Below are 18,677 nucleotides of genomic sequence, written 5' to 3'. Positions count from 1 at the left end.
GCACACGCGGCGTCCTCCCACCCACCCCTGATCCACCCGCAGAAACCTTGTGCTCTTGTCTGCATCGGCCGCCGTCCATGTCTTTCTCGTCCTCTGCTAGCTCGTAACTCGCTTCCATAAGCTCAGGCCTCGTCGCTTGTCGCGCAACCCTCCCTCGGATCTCTAGCTTGGTCCCGCCCACTCGCTCGGATCCTGCACCGGCCCCAACGCTAGCCGCACGCTTGGGCCCTCTTCCGGCTCGGGCCGCTCTCTTCCCACATGCCCTTCACTCGCGCTTACTCGTCGCAGCACAGCGCAACCATGGATCCGAGCACCAGCACCCACGCCTCCTCCTCCTCCCACCTTCCCTCTTCGCCGCGTCAAGCCGACTCTCCCCACCATGCCTACGCGAGCCCAGACGCACCACTTGAACACGACTCGTCGCGTTCCCGCCTCTTTTCGTCCGGCCGCAAGTCGCCAGACCCATTTCGTCGCTTTCGCCGCAACTCGAACAACTCGCTGCACATCTTGACCGCTCCACCCACCCTCGACGCTGCTCAATCTTTCGATGCGCAGCAATACCACCTCGAACGTCAGGACCGCTCCATCCCCGACTATCCCGCCGCTCTCAACACGCCCCGCTCTGCTCCGCCACCCCTCCCGTCGCCCTCCACCAAACCTGTCTTCCAGCGTCCAAAACGCACAAAGTCGTCCAGCATCTCCATCCTCTCCTCCGGCTTGGCCAGGCGCCCAAAGGACTCGCTACCGCCCTCCTCCTCCTCTCCGGACGTCCGAAGAAGACATCGCAAGAGCGCATCCCTCTCGGGCTCCGACGTCGACTTTTCCTCCAACAACAACATCCTCGACTCGACCCACTCACGTCCCGCTACGCCAATGATGCGCCCAGCCTCGCCTTCGCCCTCCCTCTCCGATAGCCTCGCATTCCCGCCTGCCTCGGCCGCCTACCGCTCCAAACAGCACAAGCAGGCTTGGTATCAGGCCCAACAAAAGACCATCGAGCTCGACGGAACATACAACCGCGGCGTACACTCCCCAGAATCCGGCAGTGCGCATCTCTTCCCGCTCAATGTCACCACCACACAGTCCAACAGCGGCCCCGCCACCGATCGCGCGCGCAGCTCACCCACGCACTCGCGTTCCGACCGTCCCGTCGTAGAGACCTTCCTGTCCGAGGAGGAGATGCTCGCCGCCGGAATCCACATCATCCGCAGACGCGACCAAGACGCTGCTCCAACCCCTCCCGCTAGCCACAAACACCTCCCCTCGCTCTCCACCACCACCCTGGCGCCCACAAAGCCACCACGCTTGGACGGCGCCGATCAGCCCGACTTTCTCGAGCTCATCGACTCGCCCATCCCCAGCAAACACGCGAGCCCGCTCCTCGGCCAGCTTGTCGATCCGCCCGCCTCGTCAGCCACACTGCAACGCGCCATCTCGCACACACACGCAAAGTCCAGTAGCGGCAGCATCTCCATGTCCTCGGCAGACTCCAACGACTACCTCCCGCTCTCGAACTCCCAGCACCAAGTGCACCGCGACGACTCCTCTTCACTCAACAATGGCAGCACAAGCAGCCTCGGCAGCACCGGCAAACACTCCTTCTCCTTTGCCAAGCTCCGGCGCAACGGCGCAAAGAACAAGGACGCCGCTTCCTCATCCCGCCCCTCCACCGCCAACTCGTCCAACGAGGAGGTCAACAGCGTCAAGTCGTTCCTCTACCCCACGCGCGCAGCACAGCCTCAGCCTCTCCAGACGCACCAGTCTCGCCAGCAGACGCCCGTGCCGGCCGCACCGCAGTCCGATGCACCGGCGCCGGCTGCTGCTTCGCCACCAGGCTACCTTTCGCCAGGTCCCAGCTCCTCCGCCTCCCCCTTCCTCAACAAGCACTCTGCTACAGTTGGACGTGCCTCGGGCAGCTCCGTCGCCGGACACACCGCCAAGAACGGCCTCACCCAGGTCTTTGGCGGTGGCTCGGGCGCCGCTTCCCTCGGTCCATCGTCCTCGGCAGCCAGCGCTCGGGGTCTCGCATCCACCAACGGCGTTCCGCCTCCCAAGCCGCCAAAGCCCAAGCCGAGCTTGCTCGCTGCCTTTCCGCGCTCGGACAACGCCACGCCGGGTGTTTCGATTTCCGCGCCCACGTCCGCCAACCTCGACTCGCGCTATCCTGTCGACGGCGCCTCGCGCAATCTGCTCAGTCTGCCTGGCCAGGCGGGCTACCCACAAGAACCGGCAGGTAACAGCATCTATCGCAATATTTCACACTCGCGCTCTCAGGAGGCCGTGGCCGAGGCCAGGCTCGATGCCGAGGCGTTGCGCGCGTCTGCAGGCACTCCTATGCCTCCGCCGCGCAGACTCAACCAGCACCGAAATGGCCTCACTGGTGCTGATGCAGCCGGCTCGCCCGCATACTCGGCGTACTCGAGCTCTGCCATGGGCAGGAGCACATCAGGCGGCGCTGGCGGCGTGGTCGGCGCGCTGGGCCATGTCGGCCAGTTTGGTGCTGCAATGGGTCGCAAGGGCTGGGACTTTATGAAGACGCTCCAGACCTCCAATGCCGCTGCCACCTCGGCTCGCAACGGCACTCATGCCTCCGCTTACCGCGCTGGGGGCGCTGGTGCATCGTCAGCTTCGAGCTTGGCCGCCGCAGCTGAAAACGAGCCGACTCGTCAGTGGCTGCTGCTGCTCGAGGCGCCCGAGTCGTCGCGTTCCGCCTCGCTCCGCGGTCCCGGCGAGGTGTTTGGCGCGTCGCTCCAAGACGCCGTCTTGCGCTCGCGCCTCTCGAGCATCTCGACCGACAATGTGCGCGCCGAAGACCACCTCGGAGTGCCAGATCTGGGCCAAAAGTTCAGTGCCAACTTTCTCGACTCGCCCGGCGCCACGCCGCGTGCCTCGGTCGCCAGCGCGGGCGCTGGTGAGCCCGTGGACCGCGACGAGGCGCGTCACCTGTATCTGCCGCGGCTCGTGGTGCGCTGCATCCAGAGCCTGGAGCGCTGGGGTCCGTCTGAAGAAGGCATCTACCGCATCAGCGGCCGCAGCAGCCACACGGCCAAACTGCGCGCGCACTTTGCCGACCCACGCAACGACCTGCGTCTCGACGAGATCAGCCCGGCGGACCTGGACATCAACTCGGTATGCAGCCTGCTCAAGAGCTATCTGCGCGAGCTGCCCGACACGCTCATCCCGCCCGCGCACACCGCACAGATGGATGCGGTGGTGGCGCGCCTGTTTGCGGGCATCGACTCGTCGGCGCCTGCAGCCGAAGTGCAGAGCGCGGCGGCAGGCAAGGCGAGCGAGGCGCGTGCGGCGCAGATCCCTGTCGAGCACGTCGCCAAGGAGCTGACGCCGCTGGTGCAGAAGCTGCCCGTGCACAACTGGTACCTGCTGCGCGAGCTCACGCACCATCTCGGGCTGCTGGCGCAGCCGGACGTGGTGGCGCACACCAAGATGCCGCTGAGCAATCTCACGCTCGTGCTCGCACCGACGCTGTCGATCTCGCTCGCGCTGCTGCAGGTGCTGGTGCGCCACCGCGATGGCGTATTCGGCGCTGCGCCGCACGTGGACGTCGCTTCGGCGGCGGCGAGCGCGCTAGCGGGCGCGTCGAAGGACAGCGCACCTGCGTCCCCCGCCAAGGGCGTGCGGCCGCCGCGGCCGGTCAAGCCGGAGCGGCTGAGTGGCGCGAGCAAGCTGCCGGTGATGGTGCGCAAGCGCGCGTCGTCGATGGGCTTGGGTGCGTTGCTGTCGTCGCCGACGTCCAAGACGGCGGATGCGCGCGACCGGGTGCGCGAGCAGCACCGGCGCACGTCTTCCACGACGCCGTCGCTCGAGCTGCCTGCGGACATTACGGCGTCGGTGGCGTCGGGCGCGCGCACGCCGCCGCCGCCGTCGCCGCGCGCCGACGAGCCGTACGAGCGTCCCTCGACGTCGCTGGGCCACTTTGAGGCTGCGCCGGCGCGCGCGCGGCCGGGACACGCACGATTCGGCTCGCGCGATGCCGCGCTGCGCTTCGACGCACTGGCTCTCGACGATCGCGGCGACGAGCGTGGCGATCAGGACACGCCGATTGCGCGGTACTATGCGCGCATCCGCGAAGAAGCCGAGCTTGCGAGCACGGGGGGCGACGACGTCGCGCCCCGCGATGGCGCGGCGACGCCCGTGGCGCCGATCGTGCCGGTGGCGGGCGAGATGCATCGGTACTGGGCGGAAAAGACGGCGGCGGGGCGGAGTGGGCGCACGAGTGCGCTCGACCGCCCGCGGCCGCCGACGTCGGGCTCGGCGAGCTTTTTTGCGGGCAGGAGCAGGAGGCAGGACTCGGTGAACGGGCTGGCGGCGTTCAAGCCGGGCGCGCACGAGAGTGCGATTCCGTCGCTGGTGCGCAACGGCGACGAGGGCACGACGCGGCCGCTGCACATTGTCAAGCGCACGCGCGCGCGCGGTGCGTCGGATGCGTAGAGCCTAGCACTGGAATGCCATGGCGTTGCGGCGTCAGTATGGAGCGAGACCTGGGTGGGACCGTGTAGGTGAGACTTTGGATGGGTGAAAGTGCGGCAGAGGGATGTGATTGCGTTGCGGTGTCAGTTTGTACAGAGAGGGAGGCGGTCGAATGTGTGAACCAAGCGACAGAATGTCATAGGCGTTGCGGTGCAAGTATGGAGCGAGGCCGAGATGGGACGGTGTGTACAAGGCGAAGCGTGAAGAATGTCGCTGAATGTCACTTGCTTATGTCGTCAGCATGGGCAGAAAAAAGGGGAGGACTGGTGTGAATTCAGCGGAGTGCTTTCATGCCTGGAAACACGTTCGCGAGATGTTATTGCTTTGCGGTGCGAGTCTGAACGGAGAGGGTTGGGCTGGTGTGGTGGCAGACGATGTCTTTTTTGAGCTAGCGATCCAGTGTGAAATGCCGCAAAGTCATTGCATTGTGGTGGCAGTTGTGAGACCATATTTTGTGGGGGGGTTTCGCGACGAGGTAAGATTGCGTGAAACACGTCAGCGAATGCCATTTCGTTGTGGCGTTTTCAACAGAGCACAGATGTGAGCGAGACCATGCTTTTTGGCAAGCTTGACACGCCATTGTTCAACGTGCTTGTTTGGTTGGTGGCAGCGACTCAACGCAATGTCATGGCGTTGTGGTCCCAGTACAAACCCACACCCGAGGGTGGGCTGGGTGTGAGTGCAGCGTCTGCGTTAGAATCCGTGAAAGTCGCGGAACATCATAGCGCCGCGGTGTCGGTATGATCCACAGCCAAGGTGTCGATTGAATACGTGAAGCATGTGGCTGACAGTCATCGCATTGTGGGGGTCAGCAGGAGAGGAAAGGAGGGGGGGGGGGGGGGGTTCGACTGCGCCACGCACGCCACGATGTGTCATTGCGGTTGTGATGCCGTCTGAATCGTCAGACTACGTTCTGTGGGGTGCCCCCGAGGTACGACTGCGTGAAACCAAGCGACGGAATCACATAGCATTGAGGAGAGAGTATGATCAGACCAAGAGGCGGTCGAGTGTGTGAAGCGTACGCGGCGACGTCATTAGGTGGGCTCAAGTGGGCGCATCGCGGTGCCAGTATATAGTATAATGTGAGACAATCCTGTGCGGGGTGCTTAGAGGTATCAAGGCGTGAAGCACGCCCCCTCAATGCCAGACCTTGGTCTCTTCAACACGAAGCGAGACTCAAGTTGGCTTGACGTGGCTGAATCTTGGAATGCGTCAAGCACGCCAAGAACTGTCATTGCATTGCGGTATCGATATGAATGGACAAGGAGGCGGTCAAATGCGTCAAAGCACGCACCCGAATGCCATTGCGCCGAGGTGCCTCTGCGAACGGGAAAAGGGCTGTGGGTGAGACGATGTCTGGTGGGCGTACGACAAGGGATGAAGGACTAAGGTGTCGCGCTCGAGGCCATTTTGTTCCAGTGTCAGGATGAACGCAGACCTCGGGGTGGGGTGGGTTTCACGAGACGTTGGATGCGCAACGCGTGGGGGTGGAGTCTGGCCGTGTGGTACTGATCAGTTCTTGACGATGGGGTTTCGCTGTGGAATGGGCAAGGCGTGAAGATAGCGAACCTTGGTTCGAGAAGGCTGCGTCGCAATGGCGAGGATGCGTGCGCCAAGAAACGCGTTGATGCTGCTCCCACTCGACAAAGGCTGTAGCATTGTGCCGAATTGATGCACCCAGCTGCGTGCGACGCTGTCTGCATTCGTCTCTAGCAAAGTCTGGAGCTTGGGGGTTTGGGGATTCAGACCATGCTTTGCACGCGTGGCGCACAAGGCTCGACGCGGGCCACAAGGCGCTTGCGTGGGATCTGTGCGGTAGGCTGCCGACCATTGTGCTTTGGTGTGAACGACAAGATAGCGACGAGTTGCATACGCCCTTAAAACACGGGCCGGCCATTCCAGCATTTCGCGGGGGTGCTGTTTGCCAAGTGCAGAATCGGTGCCGCTTTCAATGCTGCCAGTGGTGTCGCCACGCATCTTTGCCCCCGCCGTATCTACAGAGATCACATTGATCCTCGTCGAAGCCAAGATTGCTCGCGCCACGCTACCTGCGCTGCGCTGCTGTGTGGCGATGCTGAGTGGTCTGCAGTGCGATGCCGCCTCGCCAGCCACGACACCATGCCACACAAAGGTTCTCACCCCAACTATGCGCTTTACACTACGACACAGACATCACTGATCGCGTACAGACTGGATTCAAAACTTGCGCGCGACAGGCGTGATCACCTTACCCGGCTTCGCCGTAACCCTGGGCAGGGTCAACCTCTGTTTCTCGGTCAGAGTATTCCACTCCTTACCCAGTGGCTGGTTCATTGCCGCCTTGTACTGCGCCACGCTCGTGTAGGGGTAGGGCAGATCCTTGCGCGTAAACTTGTCCTGCTTCTTGTCCCGCTTCTCGGCAATGATCACATGCGCCATCTTGGCGTCCTTCCTCTTGTCCCTATCTACACCCTGCACCTTCTTGACAAAACGAGGGTTGGCGCTCGGTGCACGCGTACCGCGTCCCGTCCAGGATCCCCATCCCGGCAACCGCGTATCCACTTCTTTGCTCTCGTCCGCCTCCATCGCCGCTTCCTTCTCAGCAGCAAATTCGGACACCACATCGTCGGTGGCAAATGCAGAAGCCACAAGGTCGCGCTGTTGAAGGACGACTTTGCTGCGACTGCGCGGGATCGGCATGGGCTGCTCCTCGTCGGAATCCGAATTGTGCAGGAGCGTGGAGGTGTTGATGTCAATCGCGTCGTCCGAACGCTTAGCTGCGAGGGACGATTCGGAGCGCGAGGCTGCTTTGGATGCTCGCAGCGCCGACTTGGTGGCCGCGAGCGAAGAGGCCGACTGCGCAGCGAGGGACGAGTCGTTCTTCTTGCGCGAGAGCTTGCTCGCCTGACCGCGCGAATCGATCATCAGCCACGGATTCTCCTCCTCCTCATCAGCAGCAGCGGCGGCAGCGGTGGCGGACTTGGGTTTCTTGCGCGACGTTGCCGAGCCTCCCACTTCCACTCCTGCCGCCGCAGTCACGATGCTAGGAACATCCTCCACCGCAGCGGGGGCTGCTGGCGCACTGGGGGTCTCGACAGCGCGAGGCGTGGGGTTGGCAGACGCAGCACCGTACATCGCCCGGCCCTTGTTGCCCTGCACATACGTGGCGCGCGACTCCGCCTTGGCCGGGGCGGCAACCTCGTCGTCGCTGCCGGGTTGCTCGGCGCCGAGCTGGTGCATCTCGCTGACAAAGTCGTCCACGTCGCCGCGGATCCCGGCGTACTGGCGCTCGCGCGCGTCCTTCATAAACTTCATGCCGTACACGCCCTTTTTGCCACCCACACGCTCGAGCTCCTCCTCGTCTCGCTTGCGCCTCGCATCCTCCTTGACCTCCAACGCCTTGAGCTCGTCGAAGGCATCGCGGGCCACCTCGGCCTCGTCCACCTCACCGCCATCGGAGTAGTCGTCCGAGTCGTCGCTGTCGCCCATCTCGCGCGCCTCGATCTTGGCACGCAGTTCGGTGCCGCGGTTGAGCTGCGCCTCGAGCTCGTTGCGCGCCTCCTGGTTGTGCTCGCCGTGCCGGGCGTGGAGAATGTTCTTGGCCCACTTGGAGGTGTTTTTGTGCTTTAGCGTCGCCCTCTCCCTCGCGCGGTCCCTCTCTGCCTTCATCCTCTCATCCATCCCCCCCTCTTCGTCGATTTCGTCCTCGCTCTCGAGTTCGGCCATCTGCGCCTTGAGACGTTCCTTGTCCTTGCGGTGGATCTTGCGGTACGCCTTGGACTTGATCTTGGCGACGCGCTTGGCTTTTTGCTCGGCACGGAAGAGGAGCATGCGCATGCGGCGCAGCTCATCGCGCCTCGCGCGGGCTTCGTTGGGATCGAGCTTGTTCATCGCCAGATCCTCCTGCTGCGCAAGCTGCTTCTCGGTAAGTCCGCCGCTGTCGAGCATGGCGGCGATGGAAGCCTCCATGTCGGTATCGGGTGTAAAAGTGGCGACGAGCCCCGAGGTGGAGGCCTTGGTCTTGGCGGGCTTCTGCAGCGGGAAGGAGAGGTGCTCGGCATCGCGCAGCCGGTTGATCGTCGGCTGCCAGCCCTGCACCTCGTCGCGCGTGATCGAGTAGGCGCCCTGACGGTCCAGCCTGTCCTGCACCACCGATGGCAGCGGGGCAGCGAGAGCACCGCCGCCCTTTTTGGAGGCGACGGGTGCGGAGGAGGGGTCCTTGGCGTTGGCGAGCAGCTTGGTCGACTTGCGCACGTCGGCAAAGTCGACATTGGCGGAGAGCGGCGACATAAAGTCCTCGAGTCGCAGCGTGGAGCCGGAGTGGGTGGCGGCGAACTCGGTTTCGGGGATGGCTTCGGTGCGTTCGGAGAGCACGACACGGCGCGAGCGCTTGGCGGACGGCTCGGCGTCCGAGTCGGCTTGGTCGTCCGAGCCCGAGTCGGAGCCGGCTTGACGCTTGGAGCCGGCGGCAAACGACTGGATATGCTTGGCGAGCTTGGAGCTGGTCTCGTCGTCGTCGTTATCGTTGTCGTTGTCGCTGTCTTCTTCGTCGTCCGAGCCGTCGGACTCGCCGGATGCCGAGTCGAGCATGCGCGAGAGATCCATCATCCCGCCATCCTCGTCGTCGTCTTCACCCTCGCCTTCCTCAGCGTCGTCATTGTCGTCGTTGCGGCTGGACTTGTTGTTGGTGCGTCTGCCGAATGTCCAGCCGTCAAACTTTTCGTCGTCGCTCTCGCCGAACGCCTCGTCCGAATCGAGCTCCTCGTCGGTGCCCTCGATGCCGTCATTCAGCTCGTCGTCCGAGTCGAACACCTTGGGACCGACGGGCTTATCGTCGTCATCGGACTCGTCGTCGTCCTCCTCCTCATCGTCATCATCAGCGCGGCGACGTCGGGGCTGCTTGCCCTTGGCCTGGGAGGGGAGGTCGGCGTAGTCTTCGGAGTGCATGCCGGCTGTGGCGCGACGAGCCCCACGTCCCTGCTTGGCTGCAGCCGAGGTGGAAGCCTGCGCAAAGTCGTAGACGTCGTGGAGGCCGCGTGGGCCGTCTGCGCTGGGACGTGGGCGGCGCGGCTTGTTGGAGGTCTTGTTCGAGTATGCGGAGGACGAAAAGGGAGCGGCAGGGTCGGAGGTGGATGTGGCTGCGCGTCGGGACGGGCCATTGGCGCCGCTGCGGCCACTGCGCTGTGTCCTCGCCATTGCTGAGCAGAGTAGGCGAGATGGTTAGGTTTGATGGTCGAGAAGCAAGAAGCAAAGGTGGTGATTTGCCGGCGCAGAGTGGCAACAAATTTTGACGGCACTGCGCCTTTTTTTTGGTGGGGCTCTGCTGCGACTTTTTTTTTGTGGAAAAATTCTCGTTGAAAAAGAAGGGTCTGCGTCGAAATGCCCGACTATTTTTTCTTCTTCTTCTCGCCGCTGTCCGCCGCTGCATGTGGAGAGAGAGAGAAAGAAAGAAGCTCAACTCGGCTCTTCTTCTCGTCGCCCTCCTAACCTTGCCATCATCCACACGCCTCTACGCCTTGTCGCACGTCGCTCATCCGGCTTCCAGAGCAGTCAGCCACCATGCGTCCTCTCACAGAAGAAGAGACCAAGACGCTCTTCGAGAAGCTCGCCAACTACGTGGGCAAGAACCTCGTGCACCTCATCGATCGACCCGAGGATCCGCACGTCTTCCGCCTTCACCGCGACCGCGTCTACTACGTCTCGGAGGCGTCGATGCGTCTGGCGGTGTCGATCGCGCGTCCGAACCTCATGTCGCTCGGCACGTGCTTTGGCAAGTTCTCCAAGACGGGCAAGTTCCGTCTGCACGTCACGTCGCTCGACTACCTCGCGCAGCACGCCAAATACAAGGTGTGGATCAAGCCCAACGGCGAGCTGCCCTTCCTGTACGGCAACCACGTCGTCAAGGCGCATCTCGGAAGGATTACGGATGATACTCCGGAACACGCGGGTGTCGTCGTGCTCAGCATGAGCAACACCCCGCTTGGGTTTGGTGTGACCGCTAGGAGCACCGTGGATACAAGAAAGCAGGATCCTACGAGCATCATTGTCTTCCACCAGGCCGATGTGGGAGAGTATCTTAGGGACGAAGATACGCTCTTCTGAGCTCATAGTCACAGGATTCGACGCACCAACCATACTTGTACTTTTAGCTTGCAACCGGGCCCATCGGCATCCGGCAATCGCACTTCTGTCAGAGACCCATTGCAGCGGCCGATGAAGCAGAGCGCCATCGCAGCGCCCTATGAAGCAGAGCAGGCTGTGTGCGGCAAATCCACTGTAAGAGATCCATGAACCGCTGCTAGAGTGGTGCGAATTTCTCCGCCTCAAAATGGCCTCTTGCACTCCACATGGATGAGGCGAGAAATCAAGCTGAATCGCACGCCAGAAGCGTCCGCCTTGCACGCCATCTATCCTTGTGTCATGCCACCATCTCTTGGCTCGAGCATGATTGATCAGGGTTCTTTGGCGGTTGTTGCCTTGTCGCGCCTTCTCGGCTGGCTATACACACTTGCATGGTCGCTGTCGTTCTATCCGCAAGTGATCCACAACCACACAGCGCGCTCTACGCGCGGTCTCTCATCGGACTTTGTTGCACTCAACGCCGTTGGGCATGCATCCTACCTGGCCTACAACACTTTACTACTCTACTATGCTCCCGTTCGTAAGGCGTATCGTCATACACATGGTGGTCGGGATAATGTGGTGCAGTTCAACGACTTTGCATTCTCACTCCACGCCACCCTACTTGCCCTCATCACCCTTGCCCAATACCTCCGATACCGTAAAAACGACCAGGAAGTTTCAAGACCCGTCAGACTAGGCCTCGCAGGTGCACTTACAGCTGGCGTCTTTCTGGCAGGTGCAAAACGCCTCAAGCTCGTCAACTGGTTGCATATCGTCAACGCCTTCTCGAGCTTAAAGCTGGCAGTAACTCTGACCAAGTACATTCCGCAGCTCAAGTTGAACAGAGATAGAAGGAGTACACAGGGCTTTGCCATCGAGAATGTTTTGCTCGATCTGGCAGGTGGAAGTCTTAGTCTGGCTCAACTCGTCCTAGATGCGGTAGTGATGCAGGGAAGTTGGTCGGGCGTCGCTGGGGATTGGGGTAAACTCGGACTCGGTTTACTCAGTTGCGCGTTTGATGCGGCGCTCATGTACCAGCATTACATCCTCTATCCCCAACACGAGTCCGATTCGCAGGAACCGTCGGAAACGGATCCCCTCCTCCCATCTTCATCGCGCTAGACAAACGACGAAATGGAGACTAGATTCGCAATGTCAGATGATGGTCACTGCGAGCTGTCCGCTTTGCGCTTGACACCAAATGCCAGACGGAACGGTGCATTGCCCGTACTCGGTGCTGAGTCGGTCGAAGACGCAATCGGTCGGAATCCTCCTCCACCCACCGCAGTTGCTGTCGATGTGGAAGGTGCAGCAGGTGTTGCGCTTCCGATCCTCGCCCATCCTCCACCCGTGCTCGTCGTCACCGTCCCCTCCCCAGCCGCATCGGATGCTGCAGTGCTCGACCCCACCTCTGTCATGCTTGACATGATCTCCCCGTCCTTCTTTGACTTCTGCGATCGCTTGGGTTTGTGCAGCTGCAAGCCGTCCTTTGATTTGCCGTCGAGCAGATCGTTCTCCTGGGGTGCTGAATCGCGGCTGCCCACACTGAGCACCATGTGCGCCTTACCCGTGCGCTCGCTCCTGCTCTGGAACGCCGCCATCATGCCAGTGGGCGTGTCGCCCGCCGCCATGCGCTCGCGCTTCTGCTCGTCCTCGATCCGCTTCAGCCGCTTCTCGGTCTTCTTGGTGCCCGGTTTCTTGCCGTGGAAGACGTGCGACAGATGCTTCCACGCCTCCTTCTGGTTCAAATCGCGCCCGAACTCGTCATGGTACTTGATCGACACATCCGGCTTGTAGTCCCGGAAGCGCTCCTGAGCTAGACGCGCATCTTCGACCTCCCGAGATCGGTTGTGGGCTTCGCGCGTCGCTTGGTCGACCGACGATCCGGACGCTTTCGATTGCTGGCGCTCGGTCGAGCGCAGTTGCTCTTCAAGACGACGGGAGGCGAGCCACGCATCGTATTGGCGCTGCTGCTGCTCGCGTGTGGCTAGCTCGGCGTCGACGTGCGGAACCATACCCTGCTGCCGAAGGAATGAGAGTGTGCTTGCCATACCCCGGCCGATCAGTGGCTCGCTCGCGTCGCCATCCAGATCCGAGGCTTCGGGTTTGACAGCAGCGAGCGCCTCGCCTTCTTCGGGCTCTTCTTTGACCTCGACGGCACCAGGCGCAACATCGGCTTCGTCCCGTGCCTTGATGTCGGAAGAGTTGAGTTCGCGCATAGGCACGTCACCCGCGTCGACCGATTCCTCTCGCTTCACCTGCACCTCGCCCAACGATGCAACGGGCGATTCTTGCTTCACCGCTCGAGCGCTCGATCGCATCTCGCTCTCGATGGGTCGCTCGCGGATCGCACGCACAAACTCGCTCGTCTCGTCAAATGTTAGGCCGCCCTCGCCCTCCTCCTGCTTGATGGCGCCATTGGCTACCATCGGCGACGCTACACCGTTGGACGTTCCCGCCGCAGCCTGCTCGGCCTCCTCGGCCGCGCGCTGTTCAGCGAGGCTCTTGGCGATCATCTCAGGCGTCATCTTTTTGAACGTCTTCTTGGCCTTGAGTCGGCGCGACTTGGCGAGCGAAGCCTGCAGCTCGTCGTCGTCCACAAAGTTGTCCGTCTGCTCGCGCCTCGTCGCGCGCGCCACTGGCTTCGAGTCTTGCATCTCCACATCGGGCGTCGCATCAGCCTCAGCCGCAGCAGGGGTCGACGCAGCGCCACGTGGGGTATCGTCATCGTCATCGTCAAAGCTGATCTTGACCTTGGCTGCCTTCTTGCGCTTCTTGGCCTTGGGCTTCTTGAATCCCACATCGCCCTCTTGGAGGTAGTCCGAGACCTCCTGGTTCTTGGCGTAGTCGAGTGTGAGCAGCTGCTTGTTGTCGCGCCGCGCCGCCTCTTCGGCCTCCTGACGCAGTCGAGCCTGGCGGTCGGCGACAGAGACGCTCGCACCGAGGCGGAAGCCCGAGTCGGTAGCAGAGTCGAGTTCCGACTCGGGCAGGTCGGCGTCGTACTTGGACAGCACGCCCTTCTTGCGACCCAGCAGCATCTCGTCGTCGTCCAAGCCAGAGTACTCCCTGACACCCTTTTTGCGCTCCATGTTCTTCTGGTCGCGCTCGGCCTGATCAAGCGCAGCGTCCATGAGCTCGTCATCGCCGTCGTCGAGCACGTCGTTATCGCGCAGCGTGAGGATGCGCTCTTCGCCTTCGCCGAATTCGTCCGCATCGTGGCGGACGCGCAGACCGACGAGGTCAGTGTCGCGGTACTCTGCCTCTGCACGCGCCTCCTGCTCTTCCAGCTCCTTGGCTCTGCGAGCCGCATGCTCCTTGGCGCGCTTCTTGGACTCTTTGATCCACCGCAGCGTGTCCCTGGACGACGACGCAGAGGCATCGCCAAGCGTCGGTTCGGGATCGCCGAGTGTGGGGCCATTGAGACGACGAGCAGCGTCGCGCTTTGCCTGTGCCCGCGCTAGCCGTTCGCGCAGCTCGGCATCTTCGCGCTCGCGCCGGTCGCGCTGCTGCTTCTGCTGAAAGTTCCTCGCAGCGACTGCATCCGAGTCTAGCTTGGGAGTAGCGTCTTCCTGCGCGGGCTTGGAAGACGAGGAAGGCGCATCGTCGGCAACAAGAGGCTTGAGGCCGAGCGAGATGCGGAGCTTGTTGGTCTCTTCGAGCGAAAGCTCCTCCTTCTGAAACTCTGACATGGCGTTGTGAGCTTGAACGCGGCTTCTTCGCTGTATTCAGAGTCTCTTTGTCTATGCTCACCCTTGTCGAGACCAAGCCTTCCGTCAAGCAGTCGCTGAGGAGAGGGAGATGGCGAGAAGGAGGAGGAGAATGGATGCTCAGCCTCAAAATCGCGACTTCCGGGCAGGGTTCAAATCGGCCGATTGCGACTCATGCAGAGGCCCGCCCGATCGATGTAGCAATCGGAGAGGCTAGGGCGCGGGTGGATGAGTGTGGCTTTTTGGCCGATTCGGGATGGATTGCCAAAAATGGCTCGCGATGAGGTGCCGAATGACGCACTTCTGCTGCGCAGCTCCAGTCACCCGTGCATGCGCTTCCCAGCCTGGCCTTTGAGGGACCAAAATGGAAATGCACGCCCCGCCCGTCACCCAAAGTGGAGGAAGAGATGGCTTTTCCAGTAAAGGCGGCTGCTGCGGGCCAGTCTGGGGTCTCAAATCGGCTCGCGGGCGTGAGACAGCTTCGATACTGCGAGCTAGCCAGAGCGGCATTCCTTCGCTTTGAGCACAGAGGGAGCTGAGAGCGCTGGAGCCGGTTGCGTCGCTCGAGATTGCGCCGCCGCGTTTATCTATGAAGGCTTGATTGGCTTGTCTTCATTCTTGGCACCCATCCACCATCCACGTCTTCCCATCCGCATCCACTACCACCACCTAGACACCACTTGCAATCCCATCGTCATGTCTTCGTACGCCGATATCGCCGCCGAGAACGCGCCGCCCCAGTCGCAGCAGCCGCAGCCGGACCAGGGCTACCTCGAGGGCCACAACGAGTCGTCCACCGGTCCCAACCCGAACGCACCGGACGTCAACAGCGGCAAGGTCAACGTAGTCCCCTCGGATTCGGACCTCGAGCACCTCAAGACGCAGTCGCAGGAGGCGTACGACGAGGCCGTCGCCAAGGCGCGCGAGCAGCGCAAGCAGCTCGAGCAGGACGCGCAGAAGGCGAGCAACGCCGCCAAGAAGACGGCCAACGACGCGCAGAAGGCTGGCAAGGACGCCGCCGAAGACGCCAAGAAGGCAGGCAAGGAGCTGGCGGACGACGCCAAGAAGACGGGCAAGCAGGTCGCCGACGACGCCGAGAAGCTGGGCAAGGAGGCGAAGGCCGAGGCGGACAAGTTTGGCAAGAACGCACGTGCCGAGGCCGAAAAGGCAGGCAAGAAGGCGGGCGAGCTGTACGAAAAGGGCAAGAAGGAGCTCTCCAAGGACACCGAGGCGCTCAGGAAGCGCGGCGAGGAGGGCGCCAAGAAGCTCAAGAAGAAGGCGGACGAGGCTGAGAAGGAGCTCGAGAGCTGGTGGAACCAGTTCTCGCGCGATCCCAAGCAGTGGGTCCCCGCCCTCGCCGCCGCCAACGTCGCCCTGCTCGGCGGTCTGGGCATCTACGCCTACTCGAACCGCGACAACGTCCAGCGCACCGACCGCCGCCTCATCAGCGCCGCCACCGTCGGCATCCTCGGCCTCCTTGGCGCCCAGGGCTACTGGGCCAACGAAACCGCAAAGAAGCAGAACGGCTCGCTCTAAGCACCAACCCTCCCAGATCCTCTTCGCTTCTCGCCTCTGTAAAGTAGCTTCGCTGCCTCCATCGCCTTTCGTATCGGCCTTGACAGAATAAAATCCAGCTCACCACTCGATCTGTGCCTTCACCACTCGGTGTGTGATCTGTGCCGTGCGTGTGTGCGAGGAAAAGATGCATTTCGTACATTCAACAAAGGCGACTAGAGGAAAAGCGTACAAGTGGCAGCTAGCTCAGCGGAGGTTCGGGGGCTAGTCCTCCATGGGAGTCTCGCCTGCAGCTGGAGCTGGTGCGGCGTCGGCGGATTCTGTGGATGCAGCGGTGGCCCTGGCGCCCGGGATGGACTTTGGCTCGAGCCTGTCCATGTACGGCCTGAGTTGGTCGCCCTCTAGGATCCTGAACTTTTCGCCGCTCCTTGCGTTTGGCGAGTCGACGTCTGCATCCGCGCCGGGCCCCACAACCGCCACGCTGACCTGGTCGAGTTCGAGGTCCTTGTTCTGGGGCAGCGTATCGCGCAGCGCATACAGCCCATGCAGCACGAGCTCGTCCAGACTAGCCTCGGAAAACTCTTCGTACTTCCTTTCGAGGTACGTCTTTGCGGACTGGGAGCGCGCGCCGATCGACATGGCGTAGTACTCGAAGCAGTTGGCGGTGGGCGTGAATTCGTACAGATGCGGACCTGTCGAGTCGACGCCGATGATGAGGAAGCCCACGCCGTACGGACGCTTGCCGTAGTCCATGGTGTTGTACTGCGCACGGTCTGCGAGCGAGTCCACCACACGCGAGATCGGCAGCGCGCGAGAGTACACCAGACGCGACGACAGCGCCAGCTGACGCATGTACGTCGACAGCACACGTGCGTCCGAGGTGAGCCCCGCAAAGCCAATCCCCATGTGGTTGTCGATGCGCAGCATCTTCTTCTGATAGCTCGCCAGCTCCGACGGCGCACGTTTCAGCGCCACCAGGATCGCATGTGTGTTGCTGCGCAGCCCCACCACCGCAGAACCTTGCTTGACCGCCTCCAAAGCATACTCCACCTGGTGCAGTCGCCCTTGTGGCGAGAACACGGTGTTGTCGCTGTCGTACGTGTTGCGGAACATGTTGACGATCTAGGCGCCGGCTCTAGTCGTTATGCGGTGCTCGAGTCGAGGCTGTCGTTAGCGCTACCGTTGGCAGTGAAGCGCGAGATGTGGAGCGGGAGCAGGGAAAGCTGTTTGGCGAGTTGCACCTGATGGTTGGAATAGGATGGAAGACAGCAGTCGGCAGTGCGTGCAATGGCGAGGGACGACGTGTCGAATGCAGCGAGTGAGGAGAAGAAGAAGCGTCGTCAGACCCAGGTGATGCTTTCGTCCAAGTCCAAGGTGGAGCAAGCCCGTGCTCGAGCCCCAAAAGTAACAACGCGTCCTCTCGCCCACCCAAATTGGGCATTCGCAAGCGCAGCCGTGCGGTGATCGACTGCCTCTGCGCCCCCGCTTGGCAATTTGCAGCCATCCTCGCCCCCATGTCGCAGCTGCTGACACGTGCTGACCAATCAAAAGCTGGCGACCCGACTTCCGAAATCTCCAACCCAGCTTCAACACCAAAGTCCTCCTCCCCCACACTCACTCTCCTCTCGCCAGTCACCTACACCATCTTCGCGTGCACAACATGTCATTCACCACTCCAGCCGTGCGCTGGCAAGATACGGTGGCGTCGCATCTCCCGCAGCCACTCAAGGATTCAGGAGTGCCGCCGCAGTACTTTGTGCTTGTGCCCGCCACGCTGCTGGCGGTGCTGCTCACGTACACGCTCACACGATCCTCGTCCAAGTCGGCAGCACACCTGGTCAGCGCTGGCGGCTCTACGGACGACGAGTATACGACAAAGCGGTCGCACAACCGCGCGTCGACCGTGGTGCTGGTGGGGCTGAGCGAGACGGGCAAGACGTCGCTCTTCTCGTCGCTAGTATACCAGACCACGCCCGCGACGCTTCCATCACAAAAGCTTTCGCAGGGCATCGTTGCGCCATCTTCGCTCGACGGAGGACTGAAGCCGGTGACGCTTGTGGATGTGCCCGGGCACGCGCGTCTGCGGCCGTTGGTGGACGAGCATCTGTCGCAGGCGGACGGGCTGGTGATCTGTGTGGATGCAGTCATGGCGTCAAAGACGAGCCTCTCGTCGCGCCCGGGCGACGCCGAGTCGATCACAGACGTCGCGGACCTGATCCACGCCACACTTACCGCGCTCGCCAAGCAGCGTGCGCGGTCGTCGTCGCGCACAGCCCCACCGTCGGTGCTGGTGCTCTTCACACGCGCCGATCTATCGCCCCTCCTCGGCGGCGCCGGCGCAGGCACGGACGCGGCCAAAGACGACAAGCGCCGTGCACAGCTGCTTGCACGCTGCCGCACCGCGCTCGAGTCGGAACTCGGCCAGCGCCGCGCCAACATGGGGCTCGGCACCCGCCGTGCGGGCAACGTAAAAATCGCCGGGCTCGGCAAGGTGGCTGAAGCCGACGACGTGGTCGCCAGCGGCGGCGTATTCGGCTGGATCAGGAGCAAGCTCGGTCTCGGTGCCTCGGGCAGTAACGTTTCGGCAGATGCGCAGGAGGAGGACGACGAGCACGACGACGAGGTGGTCGACTACATTGACTGGGCCGCGGCGCAGCGCGCGCAGGCCTCGGACGGCACCGGCATCGGCGCGGCCGGATTCAGCCTCGAAAGGCTCGACGAGCAGGTCGTGTTTGGCGGCAAACTCGATGTGGCGCTCGCGAGTGTCGGCAAGGTGCGATCGTGGGCCCAAGATGCCACGCCCGACACTGACCCCCTCGCCGATTTCAAGACATGGATCGCCGACCTGCAAAGCTAGCACCGCAA

The 18,677-nt window shown here is 62.4% G+C and overlaps 8 protein-coding genes across 8 annotated transcripts; 5 read left to right on the top strand and 3 right to left on the bottom strand.

Annotated features, from left to right (window-relative positions):
- Window positions 1-258: 258 nt before the first annotated feature.
- On the top strand, window positions 259-4,449 carry PAN0_015d5100 (uncharacterized protein; the record flags this gene model as incomplete). The annotated part of the gene is made up of 1 exon (XM_014799410.1): window positions 259-4,449. The coding sequence occupies one exon, from the start codon at window positions 259-261 to the stop codon at window positions 4,447-4,449; it is 4,191 nt and encodes a 1,396-aa protein (XP_014654896.1).
- Window positions 4,450-6,000: 1,551 nt separating this feature from the next.
- PAN0_015c5099 (utp14-domain-containing protein) lies at window positions 6,001-9,663 on the bottom strand (the record flags this gene model as incomplete). Its single annotated transcript, XM_014799409.1, has 2 exons — window positions 6,001-6,632; window positions 6,720-9,663. The coding sequence occupies 2 exons, from the start codon at window positions 9,661-9,663 to the stop codon at window positions 6,001-6,003; spliced, it is 3,576 nt and encodes a 1,191-aa protein (XP_014654895.1).
- A 363-nt stretch (window positions 9,664-10,026) lies between these two features.
- On the top strand, window positions 10,027-10,569 carry PAN0_015d5098 (ribosome biogenesis protein NIP7; the record flags this gene model as incomplete). Its single annotated transcript, XM_014799408.1, has 1 exon — window positions 10,027-10,569. The coding sequence occupies one exon, from the start codon at window positions 10,027-10,029 to the stop codon at window positions 10,567-10,569; it is 543 nt and encodes a 180-aa protein (XP_014654894.1).
- Window positions 10,570-10,887: 318 nt separating this feature from the next.
- PAN0_015d5097 (lysosomal cystine transporter) lies at window positions 10,888-11,712 on the top strand (the record flags this gene model as incomplete). Its single annotated transcript, XM_014799407.1, has 1 exon — window positions 10,888-11,712. One exon carries the CDS (start codon window positions 10,888-10,890, stop codon window positions 11,710-11,712), a length of 825 nt encoding a protein of 274 aa, XP_014654893.1.
- A 44-nt stretch (window positions 11,713-11,756) lies between these two features.
- On the bottom strand, window positions 11,757-14,279 carry PAN0_015c5096 (SART-1 protein; the record flags this gene model as incomplete). The annotated part of the gene is made up of 1 exon (XM_014799406.1): window positions 11,757-14,279. One exon carries the CDS (start codon window positions 14,277-14,279, stop codon window positions 11,757-11,759), a length of 2,523 nt encoding a protein of 840 aa, XP_014654892.1.
- Window positions 14,280-14,993: 714 nt separating this feature from the next.
- Window positions 14,994-15,833, top strand: PAN0_015d5095 (uncharacterized protein; the record flags this gene model as incomplete). The annotated part of the gene is made up of 1 exon (XM_014799405.1): window positions 14,994-15,833. The coding sequence occupies one exon, from the start codon at window positions 14,994-14,996 to the stop codon at window positions 15,831-15,833; it is 840 nt and encodes a 279-aa protein (XP_014654891.1).
- Window positions 15,834-16,076: 243 nt separating this feature from the next.
- On the bottom strand, window positions 16,077-16,925 carry PAN0_015c5094 (proteasome subunit alpha type 1; the record flags this gene model as incomplete). The annotated part of the gene is made up of 1 exon (XM_014799404.1): window positions 16,077-16,925. The coding sequence occupies one exon, from the start codon at window positions 16,923-16,925 to the stop codon at window positions 16,077-16,079; it is 849 nt and encodes a 282-aa protein (XP_014654890.1).
- A 547-nt stretch (window positions 16,926-17,472) lies between these two features.
- PAN0_015d5093 (uncharacterized protein) lies at window positions 17,473-18,669 on the top strand (the record flags this gene model as incomplete). Its single annotated transcript, XM_014799403.1, has 1 exon — window positions 17,473-18,669. One exon carries the CDS (start codon window positions 17,473-17,475, stop codon window positions 18,667-18,669), a length of 1,197 nt encoding a protein of 398 aa, XP_014654889.1.
- Between the last annotated feature and the right edge of the window lie 8 nt (window positions 18,670-18,677).

This window comes from Moesziomyces antarcticus (assembly GCF_000747765.1).
Source record: "Moesziomyces antarcticus DNA, scaffold: scaffold_v10015, strain JCM 10317, whole genome shotgun sequence".
Taxonomy (NCBI): domain Eukaryota; kingdom Fungi; phylum Basidiomycota; class Ustilaginomycetes; order Ustilaginales; family Ustilaginaceae; genus Moesziomyces; species Moesziomyces antarcticus.
Note: the sequence above shows the minus strand (reverse complement) of the source record. Positions and strands in the feature narration are given on the sequence as shown.